We start from the raw sequence: 24,691 nt of genomic DNA on the forward strand, positions 1-24,691 counted from the left end.
TGAACACCAACCCCCGGTAATGGACGTACCGGCCAGCAAACGTCCAGGGTCAACCTGCAAGGTCAAGCACTAGAACTTTCCCCCGCTCCACCCCCGCCCCAGGCCGGCGCTGTCCCCACCCGCGTTACCGAGGCAGCGCCACCCCCGCCTCCCGTTCAGGTCACCAAGGCGGAGCCTCACGGACAAACCCCCCCTCCCCCGCCGCCATTTTACGCTGCCAGCCGCGCTCGCCGGCCGGAACGCCCCGGTTCTGGCCTGTGCTGCCCGGGAGTCTCGGCCCGCGGGGCCCTGCGCCGGTGGCGGCACCGGCCGGGCGGAACCGGAGCGCTCGGGCGGGGAACGGCGGGGCCGCACCGGGGCCACCCGCCACGTGACCGGGGAGCGGCGGGCAATGCCACATGACCGGGTCTGCGGCTCGGCTTTGCGGCACGGGCTCTTTCTGTGCTCCCCGCTCCCAGCCCAAACACAGGCCCGTTCCCAATCCCGTTACAGGGGGATCGGCCCCGCCCCGCTCCCGTAGCACCGGCCGTGACCGACAGCACCGGACACCCCTGCGCGCGGCCCCGCCCCTTCCTGCAGCGCCTGCCCAATGGGCGCGCAGGCCGCCGTTTAAATGGCGGGGGCGGCCCGAGCGTTGGTGCCGCCATGGGCAGCGCTGAGGGCGCAGGTAGGGCCGGGCCCGGGGGGCTCCGAGCGCGGCTCGCGGGGCCCGGCCCTGAGGGGTCCGTGCTGAGGTGGGGCCCAGCCCGCTCCCGGGGTTCCGCAGAGCCGGAGAGCTTCCTTCTCCCTCGTCACCCCTCCCCGCTGCTCGCATCGCTGGCACAATTTTATTCAGCTCGTTATTTATTAATTTATAAAGCTCATCCATGCAGCTCATGTTTATTCATTTAAAAAGCTGTCGTTTTTTTGTGTTACGGCTTTTTAAGCTCTTTGCGGTAACCTCTTCCTTCCCCTCTTTTGTCTTTGTTCCTTTCCTGGTGACACTTTTAACTTAATAAAGCTGCAGATAAACAGCAATTCAAGTGTTCCAAGACATCAGCCTGAAATGTAGGAGATGCTGCTTTAACCTTTTCATGCATCTGAAACAAAGTGATACCTGGAACTGAAAGAGGAGTAGAGGGATGAAAAAGTAACACTCCTGTGTACAGAAGGCTGAAAACTCTACAAATTAGTTTCTGTTGTAGTAATTCTGTGCTTTTTGTTTCCAAAGGGGGCTTATGCCATCTCCCATAAATTAAAGTTCTTAATGCTTGTTAAAATGCGTGTCCTTCAAAGCACATCGATCTCAAGTCTCAAAGCTTGAGGACAATCACGATCTCATTGTGCTCAACAGAGCACTTGGTGGGACCACCTCTGTATTCTGCTAATCCTTAATAATTAATTACAGTATAATTTACTTTCCATGAGGAGTATTTACATTGGCACTGATGACATTGCCTGAGACTATTAGAGAACCTGGGTTTGTCAGAGAAGCTCATGTTTTCCAAAAAAGAACCTGTCATTTCTGATCATTGATAAATAGTGTACCAAAGCTTGGCTTCTTAGAGTCTTGAAGGTTTAGAGTTTCTGGCTATGTGCCCAGATTCAAATTTGTTTTTCATTACATAGAAAAAAAAAAAAAACAAACCTGCCTAGCCAAAAAATTAACCTGCCCAGCCTGTGGTACTTAGGTGCTTTTCACCTCCCAAGTCCAGTTGGGCTATGATTGCACTTGAACAATGTTTAATATTTTGGATGGATGGGTCAGCCTGCTGTGTTTGACCACCTCTGGTGGAGTTAAAGACACAGTGGTTACTTTTCACTGTAAATAACCACATCATTATTTCTGTGTTTTTCAGTTCTGACATTTATGTTTTTCTTCTGAGCAGATTGGGTTGATGTTGCCAATGATCTTTGTAGGACCTGTCACATAAACCAGCACATAAAGCATCTCTCAGAATGTGGGGCTGACCTGTTTGTTCGTCTTTATGAGTCAATCTTAGGAGAAAAAGTACCAGGTAGGAATGATAACTGCTAAATCTGTTTTTTATTTTTGTCTCTGTGTAGTTAAATAAAATTGAAACTTGTAGTACTTCCTACAGATGTAGGGATTTAAAGTATTTGCATCCTTCCAAAGACAAAAATAGAAGATTGTAATTCTTTAAGAAGATTTAAGTGGTATTGGCCAATTTTATTTTAACTTTGGACTGCTATGAATGGCAGCTATGAGGATAGCCACAACAAAACTACTGTAAATGAGGCCTTGAAAGCTGTCTGTGGGCATAGTACTTTTGAAGGGTGTGAACTGGCTTATTTTATCTTACAGCAGTGTTAACACTGAACTCTGCTCTCATAAAATGCTTCATGCTTAGAGTCTGTAAAGCTGAGCTGTGATTTAACCCTGCTTCAACCCAGCTCCACTGGGCTCCAGTGACAACCACTAAGCAAAGGCTGTACAATTATGCATTTGCTTTGTTTATAAACTGTTATGTGTAGGAAGTGCCAGACTACTGATTGCAGAAGGTTTTAAGAGCACTGAGGTAACTGGCACCTATTGAAGGTAGAAGTCTTGTTAAATGTAAGCACAGAACTAAAAATAATGTTGTTCCCAATTCAGCAGAGTACATTGCAGTGCAATCAGTGTGTGACAGGGAAAGAAGCAGCCCTAACACAAACTGCAATTCCAGTTTGATGGTCTGAACTAGGTGTGTGTGCTGGGAGTGGAGGAGGAGAAATGCTTTAGTAATCTGTGCTTGAATTTAATCCTGATAAAACCTCACATCTTCCAAGGGGTGTTACAAGTTCGTGCTCAGTATTTATAAAAGGTTTTTAGGACCATATATGACACTTGGGCTTTTCATCAAGCACACAAGGTACTGAAAAAATACTAGCTTGTAAGCAGAAATTAAAGCAGTTTCATTGTTAAGGTACTTGCAACAAGCTATCCATTTAAATAGTCTAAAATCTATTCTTTATATTAAATAGATTTCATTGCTACTCCCAGAAGCCAAGAAGATGATGCACATAATGTACAAGCAGTAATAGATTCCCTGGCATTGGATTATTTGCAGGTCAGCTTATCTCACATCACAGGTAAGTACTTGGTTTAATGAGACAAATGCAGTTGAACATTTGTGTGGTTTGATTTAAACACTTTAGGAACCAGGTGTTACACAGCTTGCTCTCAGACTTGCATGGAATCTCTTCTTATGGTATGGATGTCACCAGAACATTGACCCACTGCCTTGGACATCAGGTTATACACTGAAACAGCAAGCAGAGAATAAATAAGAGTAAGAAATGTTAACTTTAACATCCAGCCATGCTTCATCTGACTGCCACAGTGTTACCTGAAATCTGCTACTGGCTCAGGCTTGGACACTGTGCATCATAATGTACACTTGGATACTGGATTTTAAGACGTGACCCTGGAGTTTCAAGCTTTCATATATTTTTAAGAGTTGGGGAGTAAAGAGTTGAACTGTGTTTTTTATCTGTACATAGATTATGGCTTTCCCTGAGTATTCCTGTGTATGGTCTCACACAGCAAAGAATGAAAACTGCTTGATAAGAATTATCTGACTTGGTGCCTGTATACAGTGGCTGGTGTTTGCAGAATCCTGCTGCTACTCCATAGACTGCTTCATGTGCTATTTTTATGTATGAGAAAGATATTAAATACCAATTGTCCCTGAAAATATCTCAGAATATTTATTTTGTGAGTGTGTCAGCAGTTACTGCATCAATAAACTTATTAGAACTGAAAAGATGCAAATTTAGAACACTTAAAATATACTTTAGGCTTACCTACATAGTCATAAATAAGTGACCTTAAGGTGTCTTCTGAGCTGACACCTTTTCAAGAATTTCCAAGCACTCTTCTACAGAAAATTCCTACTTTTGAGAATATTTCTTCTGTGAAGTACTAATTATTAATATGTGTCATTACCTTCTCTTCAGGTGAGAACATTGTGAAAGGAGACAGGGAGTCTATCAAAAACCTCCTTGAAATATTTGATGGTTTGCTGGAGTATCTTAGAGAAGTCAGTGAAACATCTTCTCAGACTGGAGGTGAGATGTAAACCCAAAGTGTTTCCAATGTAGCAAAGATTTATTTGGGTTTTTTGGTTACTTATAACCTTGACAATGGAGAGAAGAGAAAGACAAAACTGACCTCAGGGGAGGAAAATTTCAGGGATGAAGCTGAATATTTGCATTCCTCATTTTCATAAACAATAATAAAATAGATAATTTTCCCCCAAACTTACATAATCTTTCTGAGAAACCTGCTCTAGACAATTCATCCTTTGTTAGTTGCTTTTCAACCTATCAGTAGATGATTTAGGATTCAAGGAGGTGAATGTTGGCTTTAATTGGAAGAATGAGCAAATATCCCTTTTACTTACCAGGAGAGAAGGGGGACAGCAGCCTTTCCAGGAAGAGGGTCCTGGGCCAGGTCCATAGCAGGGGTTGTTTTGAGGAAAATGGGAGGAGAATCTGCTCAGCCCTGCAGAGGCATCTTACTGCAGGCAGTGCTGGTCTGTCTCAGAGCTGGTTGCAGCTGTCACCACTGGCTGTTGCACCCTGTGACAAGGGGAGAGAGCATTTGGTGCTTGAATTCCTCCTGACCTGCGCCAGAGTGGACAGAGCAAAGGGGACAGGGGGAATGTTCAGTGCCTCTGCTGCTCTGCCCTTCCCTCACACTGACAGTCTTGTTACCCACTGGGGGTTAGTGGCTCAAATTTTCTAGCTATAAGTGCACAGTTTAATTTTTTTGAGGAAGAAGAAAGGTTTATTAGTATTTTCAGCAAGGGGATATATGGTAATAGTATAATTTTTCAAAATTTACCATAGAAGTTGCCCCACCTCCCCCCCGTCCATGTGGAACATCACATGTCATCATTTTAGATAAAACACTACAGTGTTGATATTACACATAAACTGTTCTGATTATATTGGAAGTACTACCTGTTAGTTTATTGGTAGAAGTAGTTTTCCTGAAAATAATTACCTCTTGTTTATGAACAGCTGAGATAAATGTGCTGTCCAGTGATGAAATTCAAATTGCACCTCAAGAGCAGCTGGAAAGCACTGCTGATCAACTTACAGAACATACACTACTCTCATCAGCTGAAAGGTAAGAACAATTCTGAGTATTTGCTTAAACACAGTGATTGACTGTGTATCTATACACAAATTAGTAGGTTTTTTAATAGTATAGACACCTACTGATTGCATATGCCAAAAGGAATGTGAGGTGACTCCTCTGTTTGGGCTAAAATTACATCTGGGGCTTCTTTTGCCCTTGAGGAGTTGCTGCTTTTGTTTCCCTTAAGTTTACTTAAGGGAAGATTGATTTGTTCAGCTGAGTTCAGTTTGTGGTGGTTGTGGCTCCTGCCCTGGTTTTAAGCTGAGTTTATGTCACTCCTGCTCTGGTTTTAAGCTGAGTTTATGTGACTCCTGCCCTGGTTTTAAGCTGAGTTTATGTCACTCCTGCTCTGGTTTTAAGCTGAGTTTATGTCACTCCTGCTCTGGTTTTAAGCTGAGTTTATGTGACTCCTGCTCTGGTTTTAAGCTGAGTTTATGTGACTCCTGCTCTGGTTTTAAGCTGAGTTTATGTCACTCCTGCTCTGGTTTTAAGCTGAGTTTATGTGACTCCTGCTCTGGTTTTAAGCTGAGTTTATGTCACTCCTGCTCTGGTTCGCTGTGTGGCAGCAGGGCCGTTCCTGCGCGGCTCTCGGCAGCTCCATCTCGTGGGCTGCACGGGCAGAGGCTGAGAGAGGAAATATTTGATGGCTTTGTGTTCCCCCCTAGGTCCCAGTCAGAATATTTTATTCTAACTTGTGATACAGATGGCTCAGGATCTACCAGTGAATTAATTAAACTTGGAGATACTGCTTATTCATTTTCCAAGAGAGGGGAAGGTGAGTTTGGGTGAGAAAAAATTTTCAGACTTTTCTCTAGTTAGACTCCTAGAGTTTTTTTGTGGTTTTTCTTTTTTGTTTCCTTTTAAAAAGTTACTTCTTTCAGTTTTAAATCCTCATTAAAAAGGATTTAAATACTGTTTTAAATCCTTGTTTAAAACAACCCCAGACAACCCACAATAAGCAAATACATCTTGCTGAAGTTAAAATTTCTGGAAGTAAATATTCCAGGCATTATTTTTCCTGACTCCTGCACTATTTTATTTGGATAAAGGTTTGTTGTTTGAGTTCTAATTCAGTTCTACAGAGGCATTTTATCTTGTTCAATAGAATAGGAGAATTCTAAGACTTTGTTTCATTTGTTGCAGTGTAACATGTATTATTTAAGACTGTAAAAAATTATTTAAGTTCATTCTTAAAGAAGATTTCTCAGGAGTGTGTGCCCCTTCAAAACTTCATGGATGGCTCTAAAAGGAGTAGTGTACAAATGACTTAAATGGAGCTCATTTGTATTTCATATTTTTAGAAGAATATTCCAATTCTTCCTGTTCTTATTGATGATTCATCTCCTCAAGTAGAGGCATAAAGAAATATTATGAATTGTGAACATTTCATTGACTGGAGTTACAAATAAGAATTTAACAGACCTATTCTGAGCTTAGTATGGATTGCTGACACCAAGCAATGAGCAGACATTAAAATTGTCCCTCTCAACAGTTCATAGCAAGGTGCTTTATAGATCTTAATTTAATTTTTTTAAGCATCCATTTCTAGAATTTCAGATGCCTGTGCTCTGTCTAGCAGGAAAGGACACGGAGGCAGAAGAATCTGAAAGCACAGAGGCTCTTATAGCATTGCCCAGACAGTTCTCAGAAAGTGAAAGGGGCACTGAAAATGAAAGGGAAGATGGTGAGTATTGATTCTTCTGACAGCTCATCCACCTGATTTTGATTTAGGGGTGTAGGGAACTAGGATAGTGTGAAGAAGAGCTTTAGTCGTGAATGGAAACACTTTAGTCATGTTTTAAAATAAATTCTTTCAGAAAAGCAATATTTTAGTTTCTCAGAGTGGGCAAACTTCCATTATCTGGGGTATTTCTGCTTAGCTAGGATTTGGCTTCAGCTGGGCTGTTTTTAATTTGTATTGTGGTTTGTATTCTTTTCTTTTGTGGTTCAAAACACTAAAAAGTCTTTGTGGAAGATCTTCACATTTAAAATCATTTTCTCAAGGCTGAAAAATGTTACAGCACTGTCCTGTGCAACCCAACAAAGGTGGCAGCTCACATTTGCTATGGAGACACTTCTCTTTGTTATGTACAATGCACAAAACTGCTCTGCTTTCCCAGATAACACTGCAATTGTCTGGTGTTTGCCTCTTCAGGAGGGATGGAGGCTGTTCCTGAACCTCACCAGGGGAGTTTGGGTGTCAGTGCTACCAAACTGGGGGAGCCCATCCAGCAGGCAATTCCTCTGCTGCCCCCGTTCCAGCCCTCAGATCCAGCCTGGAGAGATCCCCACAGCTCTCACAGAGCAGCAGCCCTGCCTTGCAGAGAGGCACTGAACATTCCTGCTGTAAGGAAAAACCTTCCCTTTGATTATTTCATTTTCTTTTAGTAACCAATACTGCTTTCATTTGAAAACCTCCTAGTTTACTTGCAGAATGGGAGTAGATGCTCCCTGAAGAACACTTTTGAATGTGTCAGAGTTTATTTCAGTTCCAGGAATTCTGGATTGTAGATTCATTCTTCACTAAGTGTCCAGAGAGGAATTTAGTTTGAGGGATGTGTTTATTTTATAAATATACATATATATATATATAAATTTATATATATGTACATACACATCTCCACAGTCAGTGCCAGAGTTTACAGTACAGTAAACAAAATAATTATAGTGATTTTTATCTATCTCTAAAATCAGCATTGATTTCCATTTGCAGACAGACCTGATGTATGAGCTTCCTGTCAGCACTCTCCTGTGAATTTATAGAACACATCTTGCTTTTTATTTCAGATTGAAAAGTCACTTACCCAAAAATTTCCTGATGTTTCTGATGGTCTTCCTCTATCCAGAACAATCCCTGGTGAGAGAAAATTTTGCATCCTCTAGGGTAACTCTTAAGTGTTATAATGTTGCATTTATTTTTACTGGCACCACAAAAAACATTGTTTTGAATCTGCTAGTGCATTTTTTTAAATTCAGCCACAAGTTCATATTTCTATCTCTGCTTTACAGAGAAACAAAAATAGGTTACTTTTAATCTGTTCCCTCTACTGGAAAAACGTAATCCATGTCCCCAATTCAACTCCTTTCTTAGTTAATCCCGTTAAGATGGGTCTGTACCACAGAAACCTCTTCCAGCAGATAAGTCCCATGGCTGAGCTTATTCTGAGCAGAGAAACATGGACCAAACAAGGCAGTTTCAATTCTAAGAAAAAGCCATTAACTGCTTTTGTAAAAAAGGTTTAGAAGATATTTTTTTTCAGTACTCATTTTCTCTGTTGCCTTGGAAACACTGCTTACCTTTTTTAGTTTCCATAGCATTCCCATGACACTGAACATTGAAGACTGGAGAAATTACCAAAATGAATGTCACAACTGGGTAACCACAGTTGCTTTGTCATTCTATTCTCTGAATAATTTGGATCCACAGGCCCTGGCTCACATCTTTTTTTCCTTGTTGCCCACATTAACAGGCACAGTGCCATTAACTCACACTTACCTGTCATCTGCTTCTGCAGTGGGAGAAATGCTGGGAGGTGATGCCAAGGACAATGTGACAAAGGTACATGTTACATCTTAATTTTTGGAATTTCAGTCAGTAGTTTTTGATTTCTGCTTAATTTGTCTTGTTATCCTGTGGCACTTCTGGACTTATTTCAATAATATACAATCAGTGATGCAGTGTTGTTAGACTGGGATTATGTGCAGTCTGTGAGTCAAGTCAGTTCTTCCTGGAGCTGTTTGCTCCAGAATGTACAGAGCCAGCACCCACAGAGTTCTATTTATCACAACCAACCAGTTACTGGTTATCTTGCTTTTTAATCAAAAATGTACAAAGCACAGGAGTACAATCATGTCCTTTCTCTGAAGTGTATCAGCATTCTAAATTAGTAAGAATTTTGGGGGTTTTTGCCATTTTTGCCATTAAAACTAGTTTTTAAAGATCCATGAACTGCTTATTATATTATCTTCTTATATTTTCTTGCATTGTCCTTTACTTTTCAAAAACTGAATAATGCAAAACCCACAAACTGATCAGCACTTACCAATCTGTGCCCATAGAAATGTGTCTGTAAAGGAAGTTTCTTTCTCTGGAAACACAATTTTGCCTTCTGCAACCACAAGAGGTACTCACAGACTTTGCTTGTTCCAATAGTTTAAACAGCTTTTACTTCTACATTGTCTCTGAAACTCATTTTCCATTGGTGCATTTCCCAGGATGTCCATGCCAAGCCCCAATTCCTCCAGTTGGAATGGAGAGGTTACCAGGCAGAACTGAACCAGTGCAGCTGAATGGCACAGCAACAGGAGCTGAACTGCAGCTCAGTCTGTACTGAGGGAAATTCAGTTTATTTCCACTGCCTGGCACCAGTCCCAGGCTGATGAGGTGCAATGTGGAGATACTCATTACCTTAACCTAACCCTGTTCTGCTTCCATGGTTTAGCTGTGAACTGATCTTCCATATTTTGCTAGTCCATTTCTTTAAACATTCATTCTCTAATGCACACTGTCTGCAGTCAGGAGCCTGGAAATAGAAATATTTTTATATATCTATACTCACAGGGTTTGGGATGGTTCTATTACAGCATCTCTACTCACAGGATCTATAAAACCTTCCTTTACTCATTTTCCTAGGTGCCTCTGGTATCTGAGTCTTCTATATCTGCCTCTTCTGAGGAAAAGCTGTCACAAGTGACTGAACAAGTAACACAAACCCCAAGACCTGAATCTCAGCACTGGCCTAGAACAACAAGGTAAATTCAGATTTTTGGTACTGAACCACTTTGGAACTTTGATTTCCATGGCCAGCCAGCCCCCTCCTCCCTTTTCAAATGAGATCTCTCTTTCCTTAGCTGTGTGACAGTGAAAGAATAATTCTCATGGAAAGATTTCCTGTTTCTCCTGACATATACTCATTTTGATAAATATGTTATAGGCATTTATAGATTCTGCTTTACTTAATCCTGTAAAAACATGCTTAGGCAAAAAGTGAGCTGGAATTGTGTGAGCTAATGCTCATTGTCAAGTTTTTAGAAGAAAAATTAAATCTGTCTGCTTTCTGCTTTAGCAAATATGAAAATTCCACCCCAGATTCAGTTGAAGATTCACTTACCCACAGAACAACCAAGGAGAAGGTGCCCAAGGAGCAGGAGTTCCATGAAGCATCAGAAAATCTGTCTCGCAGGCTGAAGGAACTGGATTTGGTAAGTGCAGTCTCCTCTTTGTTCAGCTGAGCAATGCAGCTTTGGTAATGCCAGTGGAGAGAATTCTGAATATCAGTGCAATGTGGATGAAAAGGAAATCTGCAACTAACACCTGCCTTTAGTTCATTCAACTCTAGAACTGTCTATTGAACAAAAACCCTCTGTCCCTTAGATGTTGAAGAGAGCTTTGGGTGAGCACACAGGAGGAGGGGAGCTGCCAGATGAGGACAGCCTGTCCCACCACAGTGACAGTGCCATGGACTATGGCCGAAGGACAGCTGGGAGAGGTGACAGTCCTTGTGCCAGTATTGGGATGGAAACAAATACAAAAGAAAGCTGCTACACTGAATTACAGTTAGTTACTGAGTTTTGTATTGCTAGCTCCTTTCTATTTTATTTCTATTGCTAGTTCATTTCTTTGATCCAAACCTGAGCTACAGTAACAGAATTGCAACACGTTTATGTTTAACACTTAAAAAAACATGGTAAAAAAATACAAGTGAAACACAGGTGCAGTAAAAAATGTATAGCAGGTGGGGGGAGAGACAGAATACAAGCTCACAGGACATGGTTCTGAAATGAGGGTCTCACAATACACTTCACTGGGTTTTTATCTCAATTTGATACTCAGTGAATGCTCTTTCCCTACAGACACACCACATCCAAGGTACCCAGGCAGGCCAAGATCCCTCTCTCCAGCCTCTCCCTTGTCTCAGCACCAGGAACAAAAACAGAGGGGCAGAGGGACAGGCCAAATAAAGACAATCTTCAGCCACCTGCAGGAGGAAAGGGATGAAAGAACAAGAAAAGCAAAGGTAATTTTTATTTTTGGACTGGACCTTGTGGTAGTTCTTACCAACAGTTATACTTAACCCACAAAACCAGAACTTTTATGTAATGGGAGCATCTGGTCTCCTCTAGCATTCATATGCTGTTTATCTGTAGCCTGCTGAGGAAGAGACTTAAACCCCAAATTTTGTAAAAAAGAGTCTAAAGTGGAAGAAGCTACTTTGACCCATGCAGCAACCAGGTTAACAAGGTGGCTGTATGGAGTGATTATTTCCTCTGACAGGTCCTTTTATTTTTGTTTTTAGCTGGTCAGTAAAGCTTATGAAAATGAGCTGAGAATTTTTGAAGCGAGGGAGAGGCGAAGAATTGCCAAGCTCAGAGAAGCTGCCAAGGAAATGGTAAGTGATGCACTGTTGGGATTGCTGGTTGTGTTTTGTTTGGTTGATTTTTTTCTTTTTAAATTTATCTAGATGGTCTGTCCAGACAGTTTAGGGAACAAAACCTCCTTGACTTCCAGTGTCACAGTTAGAACACTGTACAACTGAAGTAGTCACCAATGTTAAGTGCTGCAGAAGAGCTGAGGTTATGCAATGATGAGATTTAACCTTTATTTGAACCCTGACCTGCATTTTGTAAATTCTGGCCTTCTGGAGAATCCAATGCAAGATGTCCAAGTTCTCATTCTAAAGTCTGAAAGATGTTTAAGTTCTGATGGCCAAACTGTGTTCTGTCAGTGTTTCCCTTCTCATACCTGTTCTCCATCTGTTTTACATCTGCTCCTAAGGAACAAGAGTACAAAGAAAATGTCTTTCAAGAACCTCCAAAAGTGTCTCAGCCAGTGAAAGTTTATTCTAGAAAAACCACACCTCAGTATCCCAAACACAGCCAGTGGATTCCAAAACGAGGGATCAGGAAGCCAAAGCAAGCAGCTCCAAGTAAGAACTGCAAAACTGTACTTGGTGGAAAACTGGCATCTTTTGAAAGCATGTGTTGAACTCCAGGAATAAAGGCACCAGTCCAACATATACCAGTCAGCTGTAGCATTTTCCCTTCTTCTGACCTCTATATGTCTGGATTTTTGTTAGGGAAGATAATGCTTTACATAAATGTAAACCATCAGTGCACAATCAAATTGTGACCCATTTACTACTTCCTTAAAATCCCTTGGATTATTTTCAGGGCTTTTTTTCATTGCTGCTACTCCTGTGCTTATTCCACTGCAGTCTGAGCTCTCCTTTTGTTATTTTTCTGAGCATGTATCAGATTTTCAATTGGGCCTGTGGCTGGAGCTGAGCCATGTTCAGGTCACTGAGCAGGATCTGTCAGGACCCTGCCTGTGTGGTGTTTATGCTGCCCTGGCTCTGCTGAGCAGGTGATGCTCCAGGAAAGCCAAGCTGCAAATCCCAGGCCCAGTTTTGGTTACCAGCACTGTGCATGCCTATGGATAAGATCACCAGATAATCTCCTACGTACCTGAATGTTGCTCAGCTACACTGGTTATTTTTATTCCAGTTTTTGAAGGCCTTTGGTAAATACCCTTTTGTTTCATCTCCCCATCATCTTTTCCTGCCAGAAAGATCAAAGATGTAATGGATGGGAAAGGGAATTTTGCACCTGTTTACTTGACCTGGATCTGTCATTGCCACGGCTGTGCTGGCTTTATTTTAAGTTGCTGCAACCAGAGAGAGAGAGAAAGCAATCACTGATTAGTGATGGTCACAACACATGAAGAAAGAAGGGGATACCTGTCTTAGCTGGATGTGGTGGGGGTAGGGAAATGGCATCTGAGCTATAAAATCAATTCTTCAGAGAAAACAACAAAAGACTGGGATTGCTTTCTCTGCTGCTGTGCTGGCAGGATGAGAAGTCCTGCTGGGTTTAGCTTGACACGGTAACAGCAGCATGGTGGTTTTATACAGTGTTCAATGTAAAATATTTCTTGACTTATGCTGACACTGTCTGGATGAATTTACAACTAAATGTATTCTCCAGGAATTTATTGCTTACCTCTTTCTTTATCTTACAGTGACAATAAGAGACAATGACCTCCTCCTGCAGCTCCTGGAGGAGTTTCCCCACCTGCACATTTCCTCCCGTACTCTGGATAAAATGTGGCACCAGCAGCTTGCACAGACCGAGCACCTCAAGGCACCCTCTGCCAGACCTAGACCAAAACTGCAGAATGAAGTGAGTGTTGTCATTCTTACCTGCTGAATGGCAGCAGAGATGGCCTGACAGGGCTCCTGCACACCCACAGCAGTGTGGGAGGATGTTCTGGGAGCTTGGTTAAATAGGAATGTACAGATTTACACACACAGGTTCAACTTTTCATCAGCCACTTGAATCTTGTGGTCCTTCTCTGATAATGGTTTCTTGAGTACTGCCTAGGGTTGCTATTGCTGCTTTAAAAGCATTTTGTAGTTTTCACTGCTTGTTCTGAACAGTCTTTTAGTTTAAAAGTGAGTTATGAGATGCAAAAGTTGATTAACTTATACAAGGTAACAACCCAAACCCCAAAACATAGCAGAGGGCAATATTTAAATCTGCTCCATAGGACAGCTTGTCCTGCAGCACGATGCAAGTAATGAGCTTTTTTTAAACCTCCAGGTTGAACAAGCCTTGAAGAAACATGAGCTGCTTGCTGCAATTATCAAGAGAGATCAAGATCACAGCAAGAGACTGGTATGTTCTTTGAAGACTATTTGTTACATAATGCAGACATTTCACATGGAGCTAAAATGCATATTCCCACATCATGAAAATGGCTTTTTGTCTTGTGACAACGTTATGCTTTTTGAGTAGCTGTGGTCTCAAAATGCCACATAATCTGTTTGTTGTGCAGGTCATGGGAATGGAATATTGTTATTATTACACTGCAGTGGTTCTCTAAGAGGTAAAAAAGTGCAAGGAGGAGAAACTTGAGGTCGTGTTGCAGCTCCTGTGACAGCGACACGACTTCACTACTCAGTGCTGACTAACGCTTTACACCTTAACTGCAAAGCTGGGCTGTGGAGCGGGTCCTTAGTGAAGGACCCTAATTAGCACTGATGAACAAAGCTTTGCCTGCAGGGTATCTGTGGGCAGTTGGGTGCTCTGACAGCTGCTGCTTTCCCTCTAGCAAGAAATGAAGCAGCGCATCCAGCGGCAGAGGTGGGCTCAGAACAAGGTGACCGAGAGGCGGCAGCAGGCGGCGCGGGCCAGGAAATACTACGAGGATTACCGGGTGCAGCTCCGGGCCAAGCTGCTGCGGGCCAGGACACGCGAGGAGAGGGTGAGCACGAGATCCCTGCCCTGCAGGGTGGAATTCTGCCCTGTCAGGACCCCAGCGCTGAGGTTGAGGTCGGGTCGTTCAATGCTTCACCAAAGCACAGAGCCAGGATGAAGCGGCTGAGCAGTCAAGGCCACAGAAATGGTTCCTGCTCTGGAAATGTGGATCCAGTGCAGGGCAAACCACTGTGAAACAAGAAAGGATGATTTATGGGGCTAAGAGGAGAGAAAGGGTGAAGTATCAGTGTGGAAAAACAGGACTGGTAACATGAGAAATTGGGGAAATGAGTTTTCAGAAACAGTAGGATTAAGAAGTTGTTCCTACAGACACCATCCAAAGAAAACAATCTAAATCTTCAGTTAAGGGAACTGATCAAACAGGCAGCCTTGTTATTTGGTTGTGTTTGTAAAACAAAGTGGACTTTGGGACTGATATGATCTAATTAGGGCTGGACATCAGAGTGAGGGAAAGCAAAGAGTTATTACAACTCTGCAAGGACAGATACACAGTTGTCACCTTTCAAAATAAAAGATCAGAAGTTTACTGCATAAACCCCTGGTAAGGATTTGAGAACTGTTTGCCTGAAGCTGTGAGCTGCAGCTGGTAAGAGTTCTTGTGGAGGAATGGAAAACCTGAGTCCAGGCTGGATTTCCTGCAGCTGGAAACCTGGATGAAGGTCCTGAAGTCAGGCTGCAGAGTACAGGGTGGGTTGTAAATCACAGTGCATGTTCAAAGGCCCTGGCTTGCACAGTTGGGTCATCTGACTAAACTGACATGAAAAAATTATTTTATCTATCAAAATTTCAGCTGAATGAGTAATACAAATCCAGCTCAGCTGTATCTGCACCACCATTTCTAGGTACATAATTGTGCTTTTTCATGGGCAATCCTCATGTAAACACCATTCCATCAGGAGCTAAAGCAGCTGAGCAATGTAAATGTACTTACAGGTTCCTGGGAAAGTTTCAGGTTTGCTTTTTTTAATTGCTGGCAGATATTTAAAAACTTATTTGAAGAAGGCTTAGAAATTCAGAAGCAAAGGCTGAGGGAGCTGAGAGTTTATGCTCGGGAGAAGCGTGATGAGCAATGGAGGGAGCACCAGGCTGAGCTGGAGTCCCTGGAGAACTACTACAGAGATCAGGTAAAGCTTCATCTGGACCAGGCAGATCATATTTTTCCACTTAGAAGTCTTTCTTTAATTAGTTCAACTCACACATGTGTTGTGTTTAGTTTTCCATGCTAGCAGAAGCTCTATCTCAAGAATTCCAAGAAGTCCAAGCCAGAGAGAAGGCACAAGCACAAGTAAGTACTCTTAATTTTTTCCAATTGCCTTTTCTTTCTACCTGCTGTGGTTAATGTCAGTATTTTCTTTAGATGCTACAAAAATCAAAAAGGGAGGTGAGATCAAAGATGGAGAAGGAAATACAGCAACTGCAAGCAGCAATCATGCACAATGATGATGACACCTTTTTTCAAGAACTGGAGGCAGACAGACTGAGATCCAGACTTCAGATGGCTTCCTTCCAGTACAGCCAGAGCCACTTCTTTTGACTTGGGTAAATGTCACTGCAGTCCTTCCTGGCTAAGATGATCAGTCTTTGGGTGTGAGGCTGTTTTATTCCTCTAAAATATCTGTTGTGTCATTTTGACCTGTCAGGAGTGAAGCTGCTGGGGTCTGGGATCTTCACAGCACTTTTATGATGACCAATAAAATTTCTAAACTGCTTTTTACCTTCCTTGCAAGGCTGGGGTGATGTTGGGCTCTACCAGAGGAAGCTGGGATGAAGTCAGAGTGCTTTAGTGAAGTTTTCCTGGTGGAACAGTTGGATGCTGAGGCTCCTCTGCATCTGTGCTGGGGCTGTTGCTGCTAAGCCAGTCTGTCACCATTAGTCAGAAATCATGGATTGGAAAGCTCACAAAGCACAAGAAGATCTTTGAAAGAACATCAGAGGTTCAGGTTTCCTGTGAAATGCCAAGTTAGAGAATTCCTGCAATAAACCTGACATAAGTAACTGGGAATTTAAATACATCAAGCAAGGGAAGACTTCTTCCACTCCTGCTTCAGTTGTATTCACAGGGTTGGTGTTGCTGGCTTGATAAAATACAAAGGCATAGAAAATACTCTTCCTATGCCACAAATGTACTGGGAAAAAGAATTTGAAACAGAAAACAATGCAGATTCTTCTAAAGCTGTGCATGATCAGCTTCTGCAAGAGGTGAACCCTGGGAAGGAGCTATGGACAGCCCACACTCACAGGTGCAGCCTGGTTACTCCATCTTCACCCTGACAGAACCAGAACTAAAGAATGATTAAATATTTCACCAGTCAGCTTTGACCTTACTTCAGGCTGTAATTTCTGCTTCCAGGAGAGCAGGAGCTGCCAGCAGGCCCTGCACCTCCTGTAGCATCTTGCAGCTATAAACAGTGCAGGGCCAGCAGGAAATCCAGGTCTCAGCAGCCAAACACTGGGGAGGTGCCAGCACAGAGGGATGAGGGCTTGAACTCAGAACAATTACATAAAACCAAGCTGATATTAATGAAGTTCATTACTGATATAGCCTGTCTGACAAAACTGCAACTCTAATTAGTTTATCTTGCTAGTAGAATAGTTCTTGCTTAAAATTGCTGTGAGAGAAGTGATACAGGAATACCAGATTTAACTGCACTGTACACACAATATTTAAAGGTTGCCATGAGGGGGTGTCTCTGATGGAACTGACACCACAGAGCATTCACACTCATTCAATGAAAAAAGAGCTAAACAGGAAAAAAAGCCCCAACATCTGAAGGAGCTTCTTTTACAGATTAAACAAAGCAGCCAGCTGTTACAGCATGAGACACCTCACTGCAAAAATGCAGACCCAAAACCTCTCCACAAAACCAGAAACACAAAACCCTGACCTGTCCAAACCTTTTCAGGGAGTTGCTGCAAGCCTGGCTAACTTGAAGCCTTTAAGGGACAATATTTATCACCTAAGTTGATGAATTTTATCAAATCTTTACCAAATTTGCCTTTATTTCCCTCCAGGAGGATGGTGTAGCTTTGCTGAGTTTTGAGAACAGTCTGTTCATCTGTTCACCAGTGCTGAGATAAAGCCCTTGCCAAGCCAAGGCAGTACCTGAGCCAGAGTCAGAGCTGCTGTGCTTGAGCAGAACATTCAGCACATCCTCACTGCAGGTAACAGCACCTAGGAAGTCACCAAGTTTCAAGTATTTTCTCCTGAAACAAAGTCAAGTTACTTAAAAAGGACATTGTTACATTTTAAAGATTTAATTAAGAAAAACTTCAAACTTTTAAAACCATTGATGCTGTGACAGTGCAAACAGCATACAATTTATTGCTCAACTTCTGCATGGGTACATACATTAAGTACTTAAAAACCATTTTATACAGATTTTTTTTTTTGTTAAAGCTCATGTAACAGCTGGGTGAAAATACAATGATACCAATGCTAAAACACTCTGTAATAAATACAATGGAAATGATAAACTAAGAACTGTCAGTTTGTGGAGGAGTAATTACACTTGTATAAACTAATTACAACTACAGACAAAGAACTGAGGATGTGCAGAGCCAGGAACCTACTACATAGTGTAAAGTACAACAAATGGCACCTGTTAAGTGTGTGGTGCTGTTTAAAAAGATGCTACATCGAGCTGGAGGATGGTGCTGTGACAGGAGCAGAGCTTGAACTTCCATCAATGCAGCCTTTTAAACACACCAGGAGTTCAGTACACATGTAGTGTTGTGGAACAGGAATTTCAAAACAGCTTGTGTGCTCTGGACTTTAGTACAACACAAAAATTTGGTACAAATAAATCAGTTTAGGGAAACTGAACCTATGTGCAAAAAAAAAAAAATTAGAATACATACTGTACAAAGCACCATTACAAAACTCTTTACACCGAGAAATTAAATCCTCTGAAACTCAACTGTGAACTGTATATTTGAAATCTACAAAAGTCACTGTTCATAATTAAACATTCATAATGAAAAGCAACAGCATAAAACCATGATGTGACATCTCTCTAAAACAACCAAAGACTGGATAAAGTAAAACCCAGTAAGAGGGACACATTGAAATAAATATTCACATTAATCATGGGGTGAAAGTCCAAGGTTAAAATGCAATATTAGGCTTAGCACCTTTTTGAGGGGAAAGTAGCTGACGTGTTCTTGAAACAAAATTTTGGAAAGGAATCAACCCTTTACCACTTTCAGATAAACATCTGAGTGGGTGATGAGGTGCTTTAGTTAAAGCTCTCAGTCTTTATGAAGGTAGAAAGGCACTCAAAATACTTGGTATACTCATCCTCATCTGTCAGCTATGGAAAGTTCAATGCAGATTTGTCTAGTTTTGCCTATAATATATTAAATTTACAATATCTGTAGCAGTTAAAAAAATTCTCAATGCCATACCAAAATGTTTAGTAGAAAAACAGATGTACTGCTAAGGCTGCTGTGAAAATGAATGTAATTATCAGCTGATCTCAGCTCTCTGTTCTGCAGAGCTCATCTCCTCCCTCCCCAAAGGTGCTTTTGTGACAGCAAGGTGACCATAACCATGCATTCAATAAACCCACCAAATTTCCTATTTGCCATGTTCCATGCCCAGGGAGGCTGTGGCCACAGGCTGGGCAAACACAGGGGATAAAACAAAAACCCAAACCCTTAAAAAATCACTTCTGTCAGTTCCATGACACAAGGACCTGTCTGTAAAAACCCTGCAGCAGCCACTGACCCTCAAGAGCTGGCAGGGGCTGAGCAGAGCTTGGGCAGGGCTGGGGTGACAAAGTCAGGGCAGGAACCTGCACAGGGGCTGAGCTACTGCTGCCAGAGGGACCTGGGCAGCCCTGCAGGGATGCACAAACAGCAGCCCCTCAACAGGAGTGCAGGAGTCCACTGAAAAGAAAGGGAAAAGAAGGAAAGCAGAAGGGGAAAAGGAGAAAGGAGAGGAAAGGAAAAAGGAAAAAGGAAAAAGGAAAAAGGAAAAAGGAAAAAGGAAAAAGGAAAAAGGAAAAAGGAAAAAGGAAAAAGGAAAAAGGAAAAAGGAAAAAGGAAAAAGGAAAAAGGAAAAGAAAAGGCTCTGCTGTGTTTCCAGCCTGGCTGTCCCAGCAAGTCTCTTGGCTTTCTGTTTCCATCCCTCAGTAGCCTCATCCTGCAGCCAGCCCAGAAAGGGAAGCAAAGTCCTTGGAACAAAGTTGCCAGCAACAGCTGTACAACAGAAATAATCAAACCAACATGTGGCTTTGGCTCACCAGATTCTCACCACAATTCTATAAAAGTAGTGCCTTGCCCACTACTCTAACACACAACATCCAGTAGTAGTTTACTCACTGTGGCAGTCAGACTTGGCAGAACAAGATTTAGTTTAAGCTGCACAGAACAGACAGTAAATAGCTGGTTCACTGTGACTGCCACTGCAAACATGGAACAGCTGCTTACATCCCATCCCTTTAGCATTTTCAATACCTTTGACTTTCTTCTCATTGGCAGTGAAAAAATAGTGCAGATTTGATGATTAATTGTAACCTAAGTTACAAAAACACAACACTGATTGGGAAAAAACTGCTACTTCTTCCAAATATTCTCGTGGCTGAGAGGAGAAGGGCACTGTCTCTGAAGCAGCCTGATTTATCCACACACCAAGAGCAGATCAGACAGATCTCAACTGAGAATTTCCAAACTAACATCAAAGTTCAGTTCCCTCTACTGGTAGTGCATTTTATTCCCCTTTGAAGAGATCAACCCATGCTATAAATCATATATATACTTACTTCCATCCCTACAATCAATAAATTATGTGCTCTTACAACCTCATTTCCAAAGCACATTACACATATTTCAGTCAATACACCATTTTTCCTTAGCTGTAACTTAAACCCAAGTGTCATGAGCAGCTGGACAGAGATTACAACATGTTTTACCTGATAAATCTTTAGCATCAACAAATACAGAATATGATTTGGCTGCATTCAAACAAACTTTGGTTGACTGGACAGGATGGATTCTGGAACAAACTGCTGACAGGCTTCTGCTGGCAAAGCCCATCAGTGCTTCAACAGCTGAAAAATGCAGTGTTTCAATTTAAGGTCAAAAGCAACAAAAAGTACTCTTGACAGACTTGTTAGAAAAATGCTGTTTAAAAAAAAATCAAAACATCTACTGTTCATTAAGAAAAGGTTATTCCATGTGTAAACACAAGGACTGTACCAAATAGTCTGTGTCACTCACTAGAAATTCTGCTGGAGGAATCTGACAAGTGATATAAATAGGACCCCAAAACATCATATCCGGAATTCCTGCTTGAAAAATATAAAAAAAGCCCCTGTGGCAACATTTACCTGGAATTTACATTGCAGAATATCATAGTTTACTATAAGAAAATGCAGTTAACATGTAAGTGGCTTTCATTAAAAAGATTAATGATTCTTTCAGCCAATTTTATGCAAAGTTAGAATAATCCAAAATATTTTTTTTTCCAAAAATAGCAGGTATAGATGCTGTTCAGTATCATACATTTAAAACAGGCTGAAACGTGACTTGTACCGACTGCTGAAGTTGTGTCTTGGTATCTGAGAATAGAAATCAGGTAGGCAAATATAATAGATTACCTCTTACAAAAATAGTAGTAGTCTTTAAGTATAGAATACTGCTTAACTGTTGAAATGTAGGAAAAGTCAGCATTCTGTATGTTCAAGATATTAGTTTTTAATAGCAGCTGAATGATCCTATGGCAGGAACCACAGAACCTATTTTCTTGAAATAAAAAAATTTAAAAATTAAAAAAAAAAAATCCAAAAGTTGTCCTTTCCCTCCCAATGTCCTAGTGTAGAAAAGGGAAAGTTTCCTGTATTTCAAGCATTTCTTGAGTCTTGGCTGAGGGAAGGAAGGGCTTTCTGGCAGACAGGAGTATAAATAGAGTCTGGGAGAGGCTGGCAGGGTCATTCCACAGCAAAGCCACAGGTCTCCTCGATGGCCGTGAGCAGCTTCTCGTAGAGCTTCTCGTAGCTCTCGTAGGCAGGAATGTCGATCCTGTTGAAGCTGAGGGAAAGCACAAGCACAGAGGTTTCAGCTCTGCAGCCACCACTGCCTCACCTCACCGAGCTGCAGATGCTGCCAGCAAGGCTTGATTAAAGAATGAGGCCACCCAGCTCCATGAAACAAAAGCCATCTCCAGATCTCACACCTCTAAGGGACAGCTTTGATTGTGTCACAAAAGACAAAAGAAGTGAGACTGCTCCAAATGCTCTGACAGCAGATTGGTCTTTAAGTTACAGATCACAAGAGAGAACTGAGAAAGCCTTACCAGGTATGAGCTTTAGGCAAATTATTAGTGCTGGCATCGATCTGGTGTATTGTGAAGAGTCGTGGGCCTGCAGCACCTGAAAACCCAGAGCAGATCTGTTACTGTGAGGAATAACATGAAATGTCTTTGGTGCACTGCAACAGGAGAGCAACTAAATACAAAGAGAAGCTCTGCACCAAGGAAGATGAAATCATAAACAGGCAGGAAAAAACTGCAAAGTCCCAGTGGTTGTGGGACAGACCCCTCCTTGCCCACCCAGACAGCCCTGCAGTTATTTAAAGGAAAGGTAAGGAAAAAAGCACTGATAAGGAAGAATAAATCAGCTTTTTCATTCAGTGTACTGCATAATTCCAACAGTTTTTAATTTATCTTCTCTCAGCCCTCCTACAGAACAAAACTGTACCTGTCCCTGTTTTATAACTGTTCTTGAAGAGTGGCCAATTCGACTGAAATCCAACAGTGTCAGGATGTCAATTCCTTATAATTTTAATAAATTAATCTGACTACTAGAAATCTCTTTAATGTCTCTGCTAAAGAAAAAAGACTGCAGCCATTGCTTAGACTTGGTCTGCACTGAAGATGCCACAAAGGACTGAAGAAGCTACAAATGTCCCAACCTGAGCCAAACTGGAATCCCGGTCTGAGCAGCCATTAAAAATACAATTCACAGGGTCAGTGTTTCTCATGGGGACTCTGCTGTTAAATAAAAGTCTGAGCTTGAGTTGTGTTACTGCATTTCAGTCTAAAAGAGCTGTACAACTGATGAGGGCTTGTAAAAGTAGGAATTAAACCCCCGGATTCTGGAACCCCTTTGAGATCTGACCTGATCAGAACCTCCTGCCAGAGAAGGAAGTGAAAAAATGAAATAAAAGAGCCATTTGCAGCTGCTCAAGAAGGTGCCACACAAACACACAGAAAAGAGCTACTGATTGCAATCAGACATTGAAATGGCTCTCAGAAGTCGCAGGGCAGCTGCAGCCCCACCTGCAGCCGCTCCCCAGCTCCAGCCCAGGCGTTACCTTGCAGTGCCTTGAAGCCCTGCAGAGGCACCCGCGAGGAGCCGGTCACGAACTGCAGCAGCCGCGCCCTCCTCTCCTCGTCGAAGAGCTCCACAGCCTTCCAGAACCACTTGACGATGTTGCTGTCGGGGGTGCAGTGTTTTAACCTCGTGTTTGCCTTCCAGTCGTTCACATCGATTTTTCCCAGTCCGCAAATGATGAGCTGTAAATTTAAAATAGATTTATTATATTATTTCATCACTTGGTTTGGAGCCAAATTATGAAGAAATGATAATGAGAAATTGACAGATTTTATACCAAAGGCAAATTGTAACTCCTCCCTCATCTTAAGCAATGCAGAAATATAAATTTCTTGTTTTTTTTAATTTTACCTCTGTACACAAACCATTTTTCAAATGGTCTCAATTCAAATTAAAAAGAACCCAAACCATTTCAAGCTTAGACAAGAGGGCCTTGACCAGTCAGTTAAACAGAAGCACAGACAGGAATGACAGAGCAGGAATAATTCACATTTGACCTCAGGATTTCTTTGGGAGCATGGCCCCGGGCGCAGTTTGGCTGGTGCAGCTCTGGAGCCCCAGAAGGAACCTTGTTCCTGTGACACCACACAAAGGACAGAGCTGCCACTGCCACTGAGCTTCCAGTGCTCCTGAAGGGGGATCCACAATGGATCGGGTTCAGTTCAGGGAGGATGTGATCATAATTCTGAAGACATTTTTATGACTAAGAACACTGGACCTTCCCCTTTCTTATTCTACACTTGCAAAATGGCTCAGGGTTAGCAGCAGCACAGCTGGCTCAGTGCTGGGAGTGAGAATATTTGGGATAAAGGAGGAGCAATCACCACGTTCCAGCCCAGGGATCACAAGCACATGTGAGTAATTTACCTGTGGCCATTTTACATGGCAAACCCCTCAACTCCACAGACTGCAATTCCATTTCAGTTTAAAACAAGCTTGGGATCTGTGGATTTCCCTTCAGAGAATATTGTTTGGACGCTGATCCTGACATTCTGTAGCACACTTGTTTGTGACAGCACCTTTCCTTCTGCTGGATTTACAGGACCAATGGAGTCTGGCAGAACTGAGCTCTGCAAACCCCAGGTGCCTGACACCATTCAGGGCAGTGTATTAAGGGCTGACAGCCTGTTCTGCTGGCAGCATTGAACGTCACATGAGGAAACTGCCCTGGGAGAGCTCTGCACCAGGACTCTGATGGAGCAGAGAACAGCCCGAGGTCACTGCAGGTCCTCAGCAGGCTCAGAGGGGTTTGAGCTGCAGGGGAGCCACTTGTGCAGTTGCTGTGAGCTGTCACCTCCAGGACACGGCCACAGCTCTCATGGGAGGCACACACTCTGCCATGGTCCCCCTGAGCTGCTCAGCCCTTGCCCTGCCCCATCCCAGGTGAGAGCACACCAGGACAGCCCCGTGTTCCTGCAGCTCTGAGAGCATCAGCACACCTGACACACAGCACAACACTGCTGCACTGACCTCCAGCTCCTTCTCATCAAATGTCTTCAGCAGATGTTGCGGGATTACTTCATTAAATCCCTTCTGGAGTGCCAGAAACTGAGCTTCAATTCCTCGCAAAAACCGCCAGTTCACATAAAGCCTGTGAGCAAGTGCAAATTGGGTTTGTGGAGGATGTATTCAAATACAATAGAGCTGCAATTCCATTTATCCAGCCCCAAACCACGGCCCCACTGACAGGATTACAGCAGAGCACTGCACAACCCCACAGCAAAATCCAACAGCACAACACTGACAATTCAACAGTGTAATTGTTGAAGTAAATCCAGCATTCCTACATCACCTCTCACACAGCAATTTTAACAAGAACTCTTCTACTACCAAAATAAACTAATTAAGAGTTGCACCTTTGTCAGACAGAGGACACTGTATCAGTAATGGCCTTCATTAACAGATCTTCCCCACTGTAGAAAATGGAAAAAGAGCCTGGGAAAAGCTCCTGATG

General features: G+C 42.4%; 2 protein-coding genes and 1 long non-coding RNA gene across 6 annotated transcripts in view; 1 reads left to right on the forward strand and 2 right to left on the reverse strand.

Moving 5' to 3' along the window:
• Positions 1 to 556: 556 nt before the first annotated feature.
• CEP95 (centrosomal protein 95) lies at positions 557 to 18,082 on the forward strand. 4 transcript variants are annotated; one of them, XM_063175944.1, is made up of 23 exons: positions 557 to 667; positions 1,869 to 1,997; positions 2,965 to 3,072; positions 3,940 to 4,050; positions 5,008 to 5,116; positions 5,794 to 5,903; positions 6,708 to 6,812; positions 7,284 to 7,474; positions 7,916 to 7,985; positions 8,599 to 8,687; positions 9,762 to 9,880; positions 10,195 to 10,330; positions 10,503 to 10,617; positions 10,982 to 11,145; positions 11,425 to 11,517; positions 11,904 to 12,054; positions 13,146 to 13,306; positions 13,727 to 13,801; positions 14,238 to 14,390; positions 15,382 to 15,528; positions 15,618 to 15,689; positions 15,762 to 15,943; positions 17,417 to 18,082. In XM_063175944.1, exons 1-22 carry the CDS (start codon positions 646 to 648, stop codon positions 15,936 to 15,938), a joined length of 2,607 nt encoding a protein of 868 aa, XP_063032014.1. In that variant the 5' UTR covers positions 557 to 645; the 3' UTR covers positions 15,939 to 15,943; positions 17,417 to 18,082. The 4 variants fall into 4 exon arrangements, with proteins under 4 accessions (XP_063032014.1, XP_063032015.1, XP_063032013.1 ...); XM_063175945.1 differs by lacking the exon at positions 17,417 to 18,082 and adding an exon at positions 16,132 to 17,398; XM_063175943.1 differs by lacking the exon at positions 17,417 to 18,082 and having other exon boundaries at positions 15,762 to 16,118.
• LOC134428918 (uncharacterized) lies at positions 3,067 to 4,558 on the reverse strand. Its single transcript, XR_010030505.1, has 3 exons — positions 4,386 to 4,558; positions 3,929 to 4,118; positions 3,067 to 3,243 (listed from the first exon to the last, which is right to left on the reverse strand). It is a non-coding gene; the product is annotated as an uncharacterized LOC134428918 (long non-coding RNA).
• SMURF2 (SMAD specific E3 ubiquitin protein ligase 2) overlaps positions 17,681 to 24,691 on the reverse strand; it is a 60,530-nt gene continuing 53,519 nt past the window's right edge. Inside the window, exons 16-19 of the mRNA XM_063175947.1 lie at positions 24,208 to 24,328; positions 22,718 to 22,919; positions 21,699 to 21,774; positions 17,681 to 21,433 (exon numbers count right to left, since the gene is read on the reverse strand). Coding sequence (XP_063032017.1) covers positions 21,334 to 21,433; positions 21,699 to 21,774; positions 22,718 to 22,919; positions 24,208 to 24,328 — 499 coding nt within the window. The 3' untranslated portion in view covers positions 17,681 to 21,333. The remainder of the gene's footprint in view (positions 21,434 to 21,698; positions 21,775 to 22,717; positions 22,920 to 24,207; positions 24,329 to 24,691) is intronic.

This window comes from Melospiza melodia, chromosome 24 (genome assembly GCF_035770615.1).
Source record: "Melospiza melodia melodia isolate bMelMel2 chromosome 24, bMelMel2.pri, whole genome shotgun sequence".
NCBI lineage: Eukaryota > Metazoa > Chordata > Aves > Passeriformes > Passerellidae > Melospiza > Melospiza melodia.

Coding starts and splice junctions, on each gene's coding strand:
- CEP95 (XM_063175944.1), top strand. CDS start 646: ATGGGCAGCGCTGAGGGCGCAG. Junction 4,051..5,007: donor AACATCTTCTCAGACTGGAG/GTGAGATGTAAA, acceptor GTTTATGAACAG/CTGAGATAAATGTGCTGTCC. Junction 11,146..11,424: donor AAAGAACAAGAAAAGCAAAG/GTAATTTTTATT, acceptor TTTTGTTTTTAG/CTGGTCAGTAAAGCTTATGA.